This window comes from Alternaria triticimaculans, assembly GCF_023758025.1.
Source record: "Alternaria triticimaculans strain BMP 0046 chromosome Unknown scaffold_9, whole genome shotgun sequence".
NCBI classification, from domain to species: domain Eukaryota; kingdom Fungi; phylum Ascomycota; class Dothideomycetes; order Pleosporales; family Pleosporaceae; genus Alternaria; species Alternaria triticimaculans.
In genome coordinates this window covers 139,032-153,724 of record NW_026055966.1, presented here as the reverse complement: position 1 = coordinate 153,724, position 14,693 = coordinate 139,032, and the positions used below count along the sequence as shown (strand labels likewise).

Here is a 14,693-nt window from a genome sequence, read left to right as displayed (position 1 = left end):
GTCGTTGTGGAGATGCGCTTCGCACTTTGTGAACGCGTCTGGTGGCAGCCTGGCAGCGACAACACCAGATGACCAAGCAGACAAAGTTTGGCAATACTGTGCAATCTCCATATGCTGTATCTGAAAAGACAGTAAGCCCTTCGTGGTCTTGTGCACCTAGACATGCGATAATGACTTGTTTCGTGAGTTGCTGCGGCGTGGTCTCCGACGTGGGCCTGCAGGTGCGCTGCGACCATAGCATTCCAGTAATTGAGGCCATATGTGGCTGTCGCAACGATACAAATACATGTGTACGGTACAATAGAAGCGTAAAGGACGTGTTCGGTAGTCGCGACTGCCCTGAACCGGCCAAGGGTGCCGGGTGATGCCGGCGCTTGCCCATGACGTCATTGGCAAACCTCAACCCAGCGTAGCTTCCCCTTGTCTTTCCAACTACCTACACCCAGCTGCCATCCTGGCGCAACGTCTGCCTACTACGCTCATGAGTGCATCTTCAAGGGAGAAGCCCATAACCCTTCGTAGCTTAAGCATGCCTACCGATCGCGTTCGCTCCCCATTCGAAATTCGGGTGGACACATAAACCATGTCTTCATAGATGCCATCATGAGCGAACAGCCAACTTTGTAAAGAGCATGGATATGATTGGAAATGAATTTAGAATTCCGCCGGTACTTTGCTGCCTACCGCGAGGTGAACACCACCAATATTCGGATCGATTACATGTTTCCCATACACCTGACTTTGAAAGAAGGCCAGATTTCACGTTTACGCTAAACATGTCGCAATCATGGAATTTCAGGCTTCCATATAATCGACGGCGTCTTCAGGGATTGGCTACCGCGAGCATGACCTATGCGCTGTATGCGTCTACCGTTGGTTCCAAGGAGTCCATGGGAGAGTAGCTCTTCACAAACAACGTCAGCAAGCCGATAGGTCTGAAGTATCTACGGCAAACAGCAGCTCAATCGTTCTGGTAAAGTAAAGACTGTATGATAGCAAGCATATGCTGCACAGTCCATATTCCTACTCCAGAGACCGCGTCCATTCTGCGACTGACATAGGCTGCGCGCCAGTATACGCGCCCTTTGCAGCCGTGATTGTATGATCACGCGACCCATAACCCTTTTCGTGCACTCTTTGAAGGTTCTGCTCAAGATTCACTACTTCGACCTACGTCAGAAAGCACGAGCCCCTTTCAAGTGTACACTTCACTACGATACGCTAACCCAGAACCGCGAAAGTTCCCAGTGACGCCTAGATCACGCGCTTGGAACTTTGATATATACAAACAACAGTTTTCTACCGTCTCACCACTCGCGCGAGTCGTCAAAACACCCACCACTCTCTGTAACCCGACAAAGCCGCCGACATGGCTCACCTCGGACTACGCGCGAGTTGCTTTTCTCTTCCAGCCGCGCCGTACTTCTTCAGCAATGCGTACACCATCTTCGAGCATCCCAGCGGTCTATTTGGCGCGCGTGGTAGTCGCACTGGCGCTCTACCCCCTGCGGAGACATATCTTCGCCAGACAGTCACTCGCTCAACCCGCGCTCCTGGACTGTCTCCTTACGCCAAGTTTCGACGCCTGGGTTCAGTCTGGTCGGTCCCGAGCAAGGCAGCGTTGAGCGCTGCGACAATCGCTTTCAAGTTGGAGCAGGAGCAGACGAAAGGTACGCCGATCTTCAAATGTAGTTCATAGGCCAAGACACTGACAGCGCCAGCACTGGAGGATATTCTCAGCGCAACAAGCTTTCTGCGTTCGACTCCCCTCGCATCCACCACCCTTGTGGCCCCCACCCTTGTGGCCCAGGTCGATCGAGAAGCATGGGATCACATCTTGGTGAACCTAATTCGCATACCCCACGATAGCCTCTCCGCGACCCTTCGTGCAGTAGCGTCCGAGATCGAGCTAGCACTGGAGATGGGGGCTCTACATGTCCCGGAGCTACCCACACACTCGTCTCCTGTCAAGCTTCACACAGCTGACCAGATGAGCCGCCATAACAAGTTCAACCTCTTCTTGGATGACTTCCCCGCCGGCCGTGTCGCGGAAAAGGACTACAGCCTTCTCGCGGCCAAGCTCCTCGAGAACCCCGACTTCCCGGTCGTCCCGCCATGGCACGAAGAGTTCTATCTTCTGAGGCCTTGGTTCAACGTTGCGCTCGAACTTTCGGAAGACTACCCCGACAGCGATATCTTTGCGCATGAGATACTCCTGAGGAAAGTCTTCCCTGTTGTCAACAAGCATAAAGGAGCACCACCCGCGAAGAGGCTTCGCGCTGCTATCCACGCCGCGAGCCGCGACGCGCCCCCAGAGGCCGATAAGATGATGCAAGCTGAATTAAACGCAGCTGCGCTTCTGGAACCTGGTCGCCTGCTGCAGGTCAAGATCGAAGATCTAATTCCTGACGTCGCGAAGACCGAGGAAGAACACAAGGCCTTGCGCAAGGTTTCTCTCAAGGATATAAACATCCCCCGAATCCTGGAGTATAGCGAGGGCAGAGTCATCCTTCTTCTGCAGACCAAGATGCGCGCCATCATGCGTAATAGCAAGCATGTTGCTGATGTTGACGATACCTGCATCTGCGACATCATCAGCGAATACAGTGATGACGAAGGAGAGCATCACTTCAACGACGCTGCCGCGATGAAGAACATCTTTCCCCAGCGTAAGCGAGATATCGTCCTTGGTTGGGTCTCATCCATCGAGACTCCAGTTATTCACCACACTACGCTCTCCAACGCTGATGAGACGTACTGCGAGCCACTGGAGCCTATTGGCGAGGCAGACGACATGACTGAAGTAGAGGGCGAGCTCCAAAAAATGAGCGAAATAACATGGGAGCTCGAAGGTTGCTCTCTCATCTTTCCCCGCGGTCCCGATGGCGAGGTCTTGCTGGGATATGGCTGCCAAGCAGACCAAGTGGTCTCCGAAGGCCACTTCACCAACATGATCAGTGCTGCCTCACCGTCAGAGTCAAGTTCAGATGCAAGCTCATACCTGAGCGAAGACGAGAAGGCAGCCAACCGCCGCAACTCCGACACCTCGTTGGAGAGTAATACTGCTCGGTACGACTACCAAAAGAAGCGTATCGTGATGGCTTCGGTGAAGCATTTCAACAAGCGCCGGATCACAAATCTCCACATGGCGTACGGCATTCCGCATGGTGCGCAAGATCCAGACCAGCTGGGACACAGCATGCCCCTTCGGTTTGCGACATGCGACGAAGCTCCGGGCCTGCTGGGTCAGTTCAACGCGGACTACGAGGCGAAACATCGCGAGCGTGAACATATTGGCGAGTGAAGAGACATTTGCAGATGGATGCCATCTCACATTGAGCACTCTTACAGTCCTCCGGGCTTTCGGGACTCTTGTCCTCTCGAAGATGAGGTCGCTCCTCAAACTTGGTCATGGTATGACCGGAAGCAGGCTTGTGGACCTCGCTGCATTTCAAATTATGTTACACTACTGGTTTTGTCTTGTTCTCGTTGCGGTCTTGTTTTACATCAAGCATAGCGTGCGGCGTTTCTTCACAGCCTTGATACCCCTCTGTCTCCTCTCTTTCGGCTACTGATATCGAGTGCTTCAGAGTTCGAAAAGTCTGGAACCTTCCCTAATTTAATACAACTTTTTACTTACTCTCTGTAGTCTCTTCGTGACTGTACCGCGCGATTACACTGCTCGTCACTTGCCCTTTGTAAGCTTGCGCTCCGGTTGGTGACCCACTCTTTTCGGCAGCCTTGGTTCTCAACTCTGTCCCCAGGTTAGGCTACAAGACGTCCTCATAATGCCAGACTTGCTTACTGTGGCAGTCTTGCTTACTGTGGCAGTCTTGCTTACTGTGGCAGTATGAATGACTGTCCTGCATTGGCCAATGTATCGCAGGTCAACCATAGTTGCGTTAGTGCAGCTTTCGTTTTCGTATTGAGATATGTATATAATAACTCTCGCATTTCACAGTAAAAGTGGTTGTTTGTTCACCTTCCCTCCAAGACTTTCAGACTATCTTCATCCAAGTGCACTCACCAAACCAGACACTTTCTCAACCACGCGCATACCAACATCACGCGCCTACATTTTCGAAAGCAGAACACGCATCCACCAGCATCATGTCCTCTCAGCTTGCAGCTTCCAAGAGCAACCAGGCTGCTCCTACCAACAAGCCTGTCATGCAAGAGCATAACAATGTCATTGTGGAGCAAATCCACCCAGAGAAGCCAGACCACCAAGACTGCCCAGAATTTCAGGCAGCCAAGAAGCACGAAGCCTTCTTGCAGCTGATCCGCGAATCGCCGGCTTGTATGGCTGAAAGGTATTTCAGCAACATGACTGATCATACACGGCAAGATTTCGACGAAACTACCGACAAGACTAAACGATACTGGGCGCAGCATCCCGTCCTTTTTTCACTTTACTTTGGTAACTCTGGATCGAGCTCTGGGAATCAGTCAACGCTGCCGACGCAGGTTTCGTCTGAACTTGCTGAAGATGATGGGCACGGTGATTGCAAGACTATCATCCACGCACCAAAGCCGCGCCGCGAACAGCGGATCGCCGCGGACCTGGAGAAAGTAATCGAACGGGTTGACTACAACCCAACGCCCTATACTGCCTACGAAGCTGTCCACGATGCGCCCGACAGGTCGTGGGGACAGCCTGGCAACTACGAGACGTACCAGACCCAGTGGCAACAACGTCTATACGCATTTTGGGGACGACATCAGAACTACACGCGGCCGAGCTTCGTTCATTGGTATCCTGTGGAGTATACACAGTGGTCGCAGGGTCAACAGTTACCTCCGTATCAGCAATGTCGGCCTCAACCACCACCAGGGTACTCGCAATACCATGCTGCCCAGCCGATGTATACGCCTGAGTATCATGCTCGGTACCAGCAACAGTATATCCCATGGCAGCCAGGATTTGGCTACTACAGACAGTTGCCAGTACAGTGGCCAGCACCTGCGGCACATCAACGCCCGCATTTTAACAGTTATGCGGATGAGATGACAAGGATGGGCTTCGGGCGCTGAATGGACAAGGTTCGATTCGTAGCCTACTCCTAACACCGACGCAACGTACTCTACAATCCCAGCGCCTCACTAATACCTCCGGTAAGGTTACCCAAGATATTCGACCCCCCAACAATAGCAAAGAACACATCTTTGTACGAGTCCCTAGCAGCAACCGTTAGCACATACATCTCACTCGACAAGACACGGGAGAAGAACACTTACGCCACAATCTTAACGCCCTCCAATAACGGCTCCGGCGAACTCGACTGCAACTGCACAATCATCAACCCCAAACTGGGCAATGTAGTCGGCAGCACACTCGGCCTCCACCCCAGCTCAAACGGCAACTTCTCCATCTCAAACAAACTCTTCACATACTCGAGCTTGGCCTTTCCCGTAACCGGGTCTCCCATGGTGGAAAGATACAACGCATTCTCGCCGTAACTCAGTACCGCCTCCCTCGCTCCATACACAAACTCCGGGTTCCTCTTCTGGCTATCCGTCGTGCGCGCGTACTTCGCCTTACTCGCCGTCGGGATATCCGTACGCTCTTTGCCGTTAAAGAAGGAGATGTATTGCTGCCACGTGGGGTTATGGAAGGGCTGCGGGTTAGCGAAGTACGCATCTTGGCGCGACATGCTGGCGTCGTGCTCAATGGGGAAGTTGTGCATGGACAGGTCGTCGAGGTCGAAGGAACCGCCTAGTGGGTTTGGAGAGGAGAGTAAACCCGCAGCTCCTATAGCGGTGGTGAAGTCTGCGCCCATGTTTAGGCCGGCGGCGAGGCCGGCGATTAGGTGTGGGATGGTCATGTTGCGCCCGTTGCGGTGGATGAAGTCGTGGTTTGCTAGGGCGTTGAGGCCGGGGCAGGGGGAGCGTACATCACCGCTGGAAGCGGGATGCCAGTTTGTCCATCGGGGGTCGCTTGCGGGTGCTGGGGCGAGCGAAGTGAGTAGATTTGCTATGTCGAGTGGGAGATCTAAGAGGCCTTTTGCTGATACTACGCCTGCTCCGACGAGCACTGTGGTGACGAGTGTAGAGCGCATGTTTCCGATTGATTCAAGAGGTTGTATATCTTTCCTGCTGTTCCACAAAGGAAGGATGTTGGAGCCCAGTCAAAAAATGATAGTAAACACAAAACCATTCCACAACAGACGCCCATCCCGTCCTTAAGCTTTCCCACATCCACTACTCAGGCAATCCCCAATAATCCCCTCGTCCAATAACCACGCCCCCAATCCCGCTGACCCCTCACCCTCCTCTTAGAGCCCTGGATCGTGCCTCGGATCCTGTGCATAGCGTCATGTAGCTCGCATAGTCCCGCGTAGTTCCTGCATGGCTAGTTGTAGCCCACGTAGTCACCCGTAGTCAATCACTACTACTACAGGTCAAATCGACTGACATCGACGCGGACCTGGATGCCGTGGCTGCCGACTCATGCTGATCGGCAGCTAGGGAAGATGGCAAGGCGCCAGATCGACGGACTCCAGACCCACGACGCGTAGATCGGTGATGCGAGTAATTGGAATGTGCGGAAGAGGGGAAGTCGGCACGATGGGGATCAAGATATGAGGTTGATTGGGTTTGAGTTTTGATTCGTGTTGCGGTTTTGTTGTTGTTGCGGCGAAGTGCGAAGGTGTTTGGGCGGTGACGTCATGGTCGAGCTGAGCCGGGTGGCTTGGGGGCCGAGGATATATTGGTTGTTCTGCATTCGCTTTACCTCGTCGGGTGTCTGGCATCACGTTGTAGAGGTGTTAGGCATTAAGATTATACTAATTATTTGTCTACTTCTAAAGTATTTCTACTACTATTATAAACTAATTATTCTTTATTATAGTAAACTATTTTTTATAGTTTTAGCTTATAATTTTAGTAAAATTTTTTTTATAGTATTATTATATAGCTTTTAGCTAAAAGCGCTTAGTACTTTTAGTTAGAAGTTAATTAAAAAAATTATTATATTATTACTAATAGTAATAATTATAAAGTTATAAAAGTAAGTAAGAGCTTTATATTTTTACTTTATAAAAATATAAACTTTTACTAAAGTAGTTACTATAAAATATATAAAAAAAAACTAAGCTTTAGCTTACTTATAAATTAAAGCTTTTATTTTTTATTAGTATTTTTTCTAATTAAGTAAGCTAGTATTATAATAAGTAGTAATATACTTAAGTATTTTATTTTATAACTAGACTAAGTCTTAAAATAAAGTAGCTAATATATATTTTTTATATATAAGGCTAGTTAGATTATTAGTAAGTATATAAATTAGCTATATATTTTTTATAATAAAGATAATATTTAAAGTATTATAAAGAAATTTAAGCGCTACTAGCGCGAAAATTTATACTTTAGAAATAGGTAACTATAGTATTATAAGATTTATACTTATAGTATAGCTGCCTTTACTACTATACTAAACATCTATTAAATTACAAGTTAAACAACCTAAATTAGACACCTAGTTTACCTCGTCGTTCATCCCTGCCTCGCTGTACATCGATTGTCCGATAGCAGCAGCAATACGATGAGGGTGATGACTCAATGCTCTCAAGATCGATGTGTAGCGGCGAGGTCGTCACCAGCTCGACATGAGGATGATGCATGATTTTTGAGTATCTTCATTCTCTTCTACATCATTATTACTTACACTTCTCCGTAATTGCGTCAGATCAGGATTCTTGCGTTCTGTGCTGTTACCCCTATCAATCTGGACCATTATTCTAGGCGTGACGGTCGATAGAGCTCGTAATGTCTACCATTGCGCACTTAGGGCTTCGATTCTGATATCAACTTGTATGCACGCTCATGCAAATTCATGTGCGCAACGCACCGCCGCAGCCAGCGTGACGATTATATTCTGATTGCGTTGATGCAACGCATGCGAAAACGTGCTTGAATCAATGAGTAATACCATCTCATGCAACGAAGAAACTCGACGGGCCTGCAGGCCACATTGGGATTGTGAGAATCATATAAGAAGGCGTAGCGTTAATGTAGGCGTCAAAGCGATCCCAAATCAACACCACTCATCCAATCCCCCACCACCTCATCAGCATACACCTCAAAATCATCCCAAGACTTAACCTCCAGCTCTTCCTCAACCCTCCCACCCCGCAATCGCCAACACCCCACTTCACATCGACAAGACGGCGGATAATGATTCTGCGGCCTCCACGCCTCATCCTGCTCATCCTCGTCCTCGTCGTCTATACCAATAGTTTCCAAATCAATAGGATCAGGCTCATGAACAGCAAAAATACGATAACACAGTCCAGGATACTCCTCGAGGTACATTGCATGCCGCTTGAAGATATCATACCACTTCTCCTTCACCCATTGCTGGATATCGCCAGTTAAAGTAATCGTCTTGATATGTTGAAGATGCCCGTTGTACCAAGCATACTCCAGTATCCAGTCGATGACCAATCCACTATCGCAGACGTGCGTGCGTAGTCTCGCTTCAGCGTAGTTCCATGCGGGATTTGTCTCGCACCAAGCAGCTTCTTGGACGTCGTACCAGGGGTTTGCCTGTTTGTATGCGTTGCCGAAATGGAGTTCAAGTTCCTTTGTGTGCAAAAGGAAATGGCCGGCACCGTGGCAGAATTCGTCGCGGTATAAGTTATCGCCGGCGACTGCGCCGTCGCGGTAATGGAAGGGTGGTACCGCGACGTCGAACATGGCGAAGTATTGTTCGGCCGTGAAGTCGAGTTTGATCTTCTCTAGTCCGTGGAGCGATGAGAGATGCTTCATGCGAGCGTATTGCGCACCACGCTCGTTTATCACGGGAAACTTCGTCGACAAGGAGAGTTTCGGGTCCTGGCAAATGGCATCCCAGGGCTGGTTGGGCAGATAGTACCAGCCTATGCGGTCCTTCATCTTCAGACTCATCAGGAGATGGCTCATGTAGAATGTTGTTGGGTCGGAGAAGTCTTTGGCGTCGGTCAGCCAGGAGCGGATCCGAGACCGAAAGTATTCTTGGAAAATGAATGGTGGGACATCGCTGGTCCTGGAGATGGTGGCGAAGGGATCGATGTTTTCAGGATTGGTGTAGGATAGTGTGTAGTGGGGATGGGCGGAGCCATCGATTACGATGCGCTGTTGGCCGAGCCATTGCTTTAGTACGATGAGGAGTAGTTCTGGGGGCAGGTTCTGTGCAGCGACTTGGAATGTCATGTCATCGTCGATGCTTGAAAGTGGTGCCATGATTATGAATACTGCTTTGAAGAATAGGCGTCAAGACATGGGTAGAGAGCTCTATATATGTTACGAAGCTCATGCTTAAGCGCATCGTTGGTATAATTTTCGTCACTGCGCGTGGTTTACAGTCCGGTTTGTGAATCGGTACCACAGTTGGTGCTCGACACCTGACATAGTGCGGAAACGCGGAGACACTAAGGTGAATTTCTGGTACTGCTGCGTTGTAGATAAGTAAGCGACAGTGTTGTTAGCATGAGTGTGAATATGTGCTAGATATTGATGTTGACGGAGACTGACGGAGGAATTGGCTTTACCAGGCTCGCATCGACTCGAGATCTGACCTATGGTTGGGAAGCGTGGCATGACAGATCCTGCGCCACGGAGGATCATCTTGACAGTGTACTATATGAGATGGTTGATCGAACAGAGAGCAGTATTTTGGTGACATTGAATATCGCATAAGGTTGCTGATGTTTGCCAGGTATTGAAACAGGTAGTTATACAGTCGCTATTGAACGTGGTCATGATCGTCGTTTGGCTGGCGCTGGACTCCAGCCCTGAGGTTGCCATTCCTGACTCTGAGCCGCCTGCTTCCATGGCGAGTCCTTGGGCTCCTTCTTCATTCTCTTTCTGGACGTGAATGCAGGCGCGTCGTCTTCGGCAGGCGGTGCTGGCGGGTCGCGTGGCATCTGCTGAGGCTCTGCGGGTTCTTCAGGCTCTACTGGCGCTGGTCTCGCGGCTTCCTGATCGAGTGGCCGCGGTGGCTCTATGCTGTCGCGTATCTCTTGGTCGGCATTCATTTGCGTGACGCCGCTGTCTGGATCTCGCGACTGCAACATCTGCACGGGTTGTTGCTTATCCGGCGCATCGAGTGCTGACGGCTTCTCGGCCCATCGTGCATCTGCCTGCGCTGCCAGCTGCTTCATACGCTCCTGCCTCATCATGTCCTGGTGTTGTTCGGCGACGGTGGGGGGTTCGTAGCGCGTGTGTCTCAGCCATTGCATCCATGACGCTGCCACAGTCAGCCTCGGTCAAACACTGCATGTGGAAGGCACGAACGCGATATTTGCACGTCGCCATAGTGAGTGCTGCGACTGTATTTTGCTATCCGTCGGTTGCGCAGGGCGTGCAGAGCGTCCTTGAATTCCCAGAAGGTGTTGCCCTGGAGATCAAAGCCTACGAAGTGTTATTACTTGGGAGCAAGGATACGCCAGAGACCTATGTCGAGGCCTGCACTCACCCACAAGCCACTTCTTTCGCCAGGGGAAGCGCTTCATCTTCCATTGGTACCATGCTTTGCGAATGGGGCCCGGTGCGCCCGCCATGCTGAGTCTCGTTGGGCCGCGAACAAATTCCAGCGGGCGAATATCTGGAGGCGACTTTGACGCGCAGGCCGGTGACGTTGGGGCGAGTGGCTGGTGCGTTCACGTTAGCACATGTGCAAGCATTCCCCCCACCACCAAGTTTCTCCACACAACAACACATGCCATCATTGCATACCCCGACGCCACAACAACACACGTAGCAGTCGAGGCCCTTACATAGAGACATATACATTATCTTATCTCACTACTACACCTCGTGCACCCTTCCCATCACCGCCCTCACGACCTTCGTGCCCAACCGCAGCAAGCCTGATTTGCGCCCAAACCAACCACCATGGCGTCTGTAACGTCGCTGGACCAGGACATGCGGAGGCTGCGGATGGACCGATATACCCCCCAAGCAGCCAACGAAGTCCGCAGCTGGATAGAAGACACACTCGGAGAGCGCCTGCCTGCGGGAGATCTGCTGGATGCGCTCAAGGACGGGACCGTATTATGCAGGTACAGTGATGTCCGCAGTTACCAGGTAGCCAGGCCAGTGTAGCTAACTCTCCCAGACTCATCAACCTCGCCATACCCACGCCTGTCAGATTCAAGAAGTCAAACATGCCCTTCATACAGATGGAGAACATCTCGCACTTCCTGAGGGCCTGTGAACAGCCACCGCTGAATATGCCCGCCCATGACCGCTTCCTCACCGTCGACCTCTACGAATCGAAGGACCCAGCTCAGGTGCTGCAGTGTCTCGGCGCCTTCAGCCGTGTCGCCAACGCGAAGAACCCGTCCAACTTCCCCAACGCCATCGGCCCAAAGCGTGGTGGAGCAGGCGCATTGAGCCCGACGGTAACTGGCGGCATGCCGAGTCCTGCACTACCGTCTCCCGGCTTCCCACGCAGCAGAGGACCTAGCACCGCCAGCAACACCAGCGGCTCGAGCACGTTCAACCCCCTTGCACGACCTCCTGCCGAACGGACGGCATCGACGCTTAGTGCCGCACGCACCGGAGGCTCAGACACATCATACACATCCAACGGTCTCCCCAAGTCACCTCCAGGCGGAGTCAGTAGCTGGAGCAAAAAGGTAGACGAAGGCAGCACAGCACCGGCATGGAACATTCATCAGTACGGATACATGGGCGGTGCGAGTCAAGGCAACCAGGGCATCTCATTTGGTGGCCGGCGGCAAATCACGAGCGCAGGTCCGCACGTGCCGAACCTGGCTGAGAAGGAGCGACTGCGACGCGAGAGGGCAGCCGAAGAAGAGCGACTACGTTTGCAGGCTGAGGAGGCCGAGAACATACGTCGCGTCGAACGCGAAGCCGAAGAAGAGCGCATACGGATAGAGGAGGAGCAGAAGTGGGAAGAGGAGACACGCAAACAGCAAGAAGCCAAGCAGGCGCGACTGGATCAGCAGAAGCGCGAGTGGGAAGAGCAAGAGCGCCAGTGGAAGCTGGAGGAGGAGCAACGCCAACGTGAAGAGCGCGAGGCACAGGATAGAATCGACGCCGAGACGAGACGAAAGCGCGCTGGAAGCGATGCCAGGCTGAAGGGCCAGTACCTGAGCGAGTACCAGGCTGAAAAGGTCAGGTCGCCGCGTAGCCGACGAGGAAGCAGCGAAGAGCCCAACGCTGAGCGCGATCGCATACGAGAGCTAGAGCGCCAGCTTGAAGAGGCCAAGGAACGCGAGCGCCAGTACCAGGCAGAGCGAGAAGGACGCCTGTCAGACAAGAAGGTGCGGTCGCGGTCCAAGAGCCGTACACGCGAGCGATCCAAGAGTCGAGCCCGACCAGCGCCCCCACCCCGCGCTCCCTCGCCACAAGACAGCAACGTCTCATGGGCGCAAGCAGACGATCGCGAGTATCTCCGCAAGCAATGGGACCAGACACAGAGACAGCCAGCACGACCTCTCCCCGAACCCGCAGCGCCATCTCTGCCTACACGTCCTCTACCCGAACCAAGCACGCGACCCCTCCCCGACCCAGCCGCATACACAAAGCAGAGCCGAACAGACCGCTATCTCTCCTCCAACCCTGCCCCCACACCACCCAAGCCCCAAACCTACATCCCACCGGAGCTCACATCCACCTCGGAACAACGCGGCGAAGACGCCCGCCGAGCCGCCGCTCAAACAAAGACAAAGGCTGCGGGCTGGGCCAGCAAGTCCCTCCTCGAGCGCGAAATGGAGCGTGAGCGCGAGCGCCAGAAGGAGTGGGAAGAGTCGCAGCGTGCGCTGCAAGAAGCTGCCAAGGATCCTAATGCGGGGACTGGGGGTGGCCAGAGCTGGGATGTTAATCAGTATGGATATATGGGTGGGGATAATCAGAATAAGCTGGGGGGTATTGGAGCGGGGAAGAGGCAGATTATTGGGCCTAGGCCTTTTGGACCTAGGTAGACGGGCGGGATGAGGAGTTCGGAAGGGGTGATTTCGTTTGTTTAGGCTGGGTAGATGTTGCATGTTAGCGCTGCTTGCGGCGGGATATGTATGTTCTTTCTAATACATTAATTTTAGACTTTCTGTATATCGATTTTGGCGTGGTGGAGACTGATGATGGCTCTTGATCGTGGTGTTCAAAGACACTTGGTAGGTGGTTGCCTCCGATAGCCAGTGGCTTCTCCGCAGAGATCGAACCACGAATGTTGCATATCGAGTAGCTTGTACGAATGACATATTGCTAATGATGTGAATTGAACACTACAGACATGCGGCGGGTAAGCCCCTTCAGAACAAGGACCAGCGGGTCATGAGCCGTACAACGGGATCACATGGCAAGATTTCCCAGCCTATCTATCCCATCTTGCTCACAACGAAAGCAACGAACAGCCCGCAGGTAGTCACCATGTACGCGCTCACGCCGAATGCGCCCTGAATATCCGATTTCAGCACCGACCAGCATACCCCAAATATGAGACTCCCTACGATGAATAAGGCAAAGCTGATCGTAATGATGAGGTTAAAGTGCCAGCCTTCTTGGAAATAGAAACCCCATCCCTCGATTGGTTGGTCAAGGTATGCGTATAGTTCTCCCGTAGTGCGTTTTGGTACCAAGTTGTAGATCCACGTTGATGCCTCGGCAATCTCATTTGGGCATTTAAGCATATGATATAGCATTGATGGTCCCACCGGTGGCCAAGTTCCTGGTGGACAGGGGAGAGTGCATCGGTACTCTGCATTTGGAAATGGTTCAATGTTCTCAATCGGGGGAAGACATTCACAACACCTTCCTGCTTGTTGAGGAACACTTCGACAGCATGGATCGTGGTGGCGGACCTCCACGCTCCCATTGATGCTGACACGGAACTATGTATACATCAGATGGAAGTATTCAATATCGTTGTTGTATGAAAACTTACCTTGCTGAAGAAGATCCCGTTGACGAAACGAAATAATCGAGCACACGGGAAGCGGCCGCGTCGTTTCCAGATCTTTGATCTTAGAAATTTGAATAGCGCTCGATCATTGCTGATAGCACCCACGTCTTCTTGGAGTAGCTCTATATCATTTCGAGTGTAATGTACACATGACATCAGCAGAAGTGGATCATGTAATGGATACAAGCTCCTCGCGATTCCTACGGCAATTGGCGTTGTTGTACTACTGGCATTGTGCTGAGGTAGCCCCGCACGACTTCGATTGTTCCGTGAGAATGCTGCAAGTAAATTGGTACTGACACGATGTAGCCACGTCGAGACGCTGGCAATGATTTGTTGTATGCCAAGGCCCGCACGAACTCCATTGTTCCACGAAAGTGCCGCAAGTAAACTGCTACTGACACAATGTAGCCACTTCGGGACGCCAGCAATGATCCGTTGTATGCCAAGGCCCGTTTGATGGAGAATAGCCGTTATCTTGACGTTTGGTAAAGACTGTCGTAACACTCGTAACACTCGTAACAGAGCCGCGATGCGATCAGTTCTTAGAAGATCGCGAAAATCTTCTTGAACAGGAGAAGTTGTTATCTTTGTGTTCGGTAAAGACTGTCGTATCTCGTGTATCAGTGCCGCAATGCCATCAGTTCTTTGTTCGAGGAAATCGTCGTAGAAGTAACCACCACAGCTCTGCGCCTGAGATCAGTGAGGTTCCGCCACAAATTTACCTAGTCCGACACTTACACATTGAAATCTTAGCCGCTTCCAACCCGCTTCCAGTGGAGGC

The 14,693-nt window shown here is 51.7% G+C and overlaps 6 protein-coding genes across 6 annotated transcripts; 3 read left to right on the top strand and 3 right to left on the bottom strand.

Moving 5' to 3' along the window:
* Positions 1 to 1,369: 1,369 nt before the first annotated feature.
* J4E78_006484 (uncharacterized protein) lies at positions 1,370 to 3,304 on the top strand (the record flags this gene model as incomplete). Its single annotated transcript, XM_049367096.1, has 2 exons — positions 1,370 to 1,670; positions 1,722 to 3,304. 2 exons carry the CDS (start codon positions 1,370 to 1,372, stop codon positions 3,302 to 3,304), a joined length of 1,884 nt encoding a protein of 627 aa, XP_049220843.1.
* Positions 3,305 to 4,110: 806 nt separating this feature from the next.
* On the top strand, positions 4,111 to 5,034 carry J4E78_006483 (uncharacterized protein; the record flags this gene model as incomplete). The annotated part of the gene is made up of 1 exon (XM_049367095.1): positions 4,111 to 5,034. One exon carries the CDS (start codon positions 4,111 to 4,113, stop codon positions 5,032 to 5,034), a length of 924 nt encoding a protein of 307 aa, XP_049220842.1.
* Positions 5,035 to 5,234: 200 nt separating this feature from the next.
* On the bottom strand, positions 5,235 to 6,059 carry J4E78_006482 (uncharacterized protein; the record flags this gene model as incomplete). The annotated part of the gene is made up of 1 exon (XM_049367094.1): positions 5,235 to 6,059. One exon carries the CDS (start codon positions 6,057 to 6,059, stop codon positions 5,235 to 5,237), a length of 825 nt encoding a protein of 274 aa, XP_049220841.1.
* Positions 6,060 to 8,019: 1,960 nt separating this feature from the next.
* J4E78_006481 (uncharacterized protein) lies at positions 8,020 to 9,222 on the bottom strand (the record flags this gene model as incomplete). The annotated part of the gene is made up of 1 exon (XM_049367093.1): positions 8,020 to 9,222. The coding sequence occupies one exon, from the start codon at positions 9,220 to 9,222 to the stop codon at positions 8,020 to 8,022; it is 1,203 nt and encodes a 400-aa protein (XP_049220840.1).
* Positions 9,223 to 9,737: 515 nt separating this feature from the next.
* J4E78_006480 (uncharacterized protein) lies at positions 9,738 to 10,541 on the bottom strand (the record flags this gene model as incomplete). The annotated part of the gene is made up of 3 exons (XM_049367092.1): positions 9,738 to 10,228; positions 10,276 to 10,392; positions 10,457 to 10,541. 3 exons carry the CDS (start codon positions 10,539 to 10,541, stop codon positions 9,738 to 9,740), a joined length of 693 nt encoding a protein of 230 aa, XP_049220839.1.
* A 334-nt stretch (positions 10,542 to 10,875) lies between these two features.
* J4E78_006479 (uncharacterized protein) lies at positions 10,876 to 12,932 on the top strand (the record flags this gene model as incomplete). Its single annotated transcript, XM_049367091.1, has 2 exons — positions 10,876 to 11,042; positions 11,099 to 12,932. 2 exons carry the CDS (start codon positions 10,876 to 10,878, stop codon positions 12,930 to 12,932), a joined length of 2,001 nt encoding a protein of 666 aa, XP_049220838.1.
* Between the last annotated feature and the right edge of the window lie 1,761 nt (positions 12,933 to 14,693).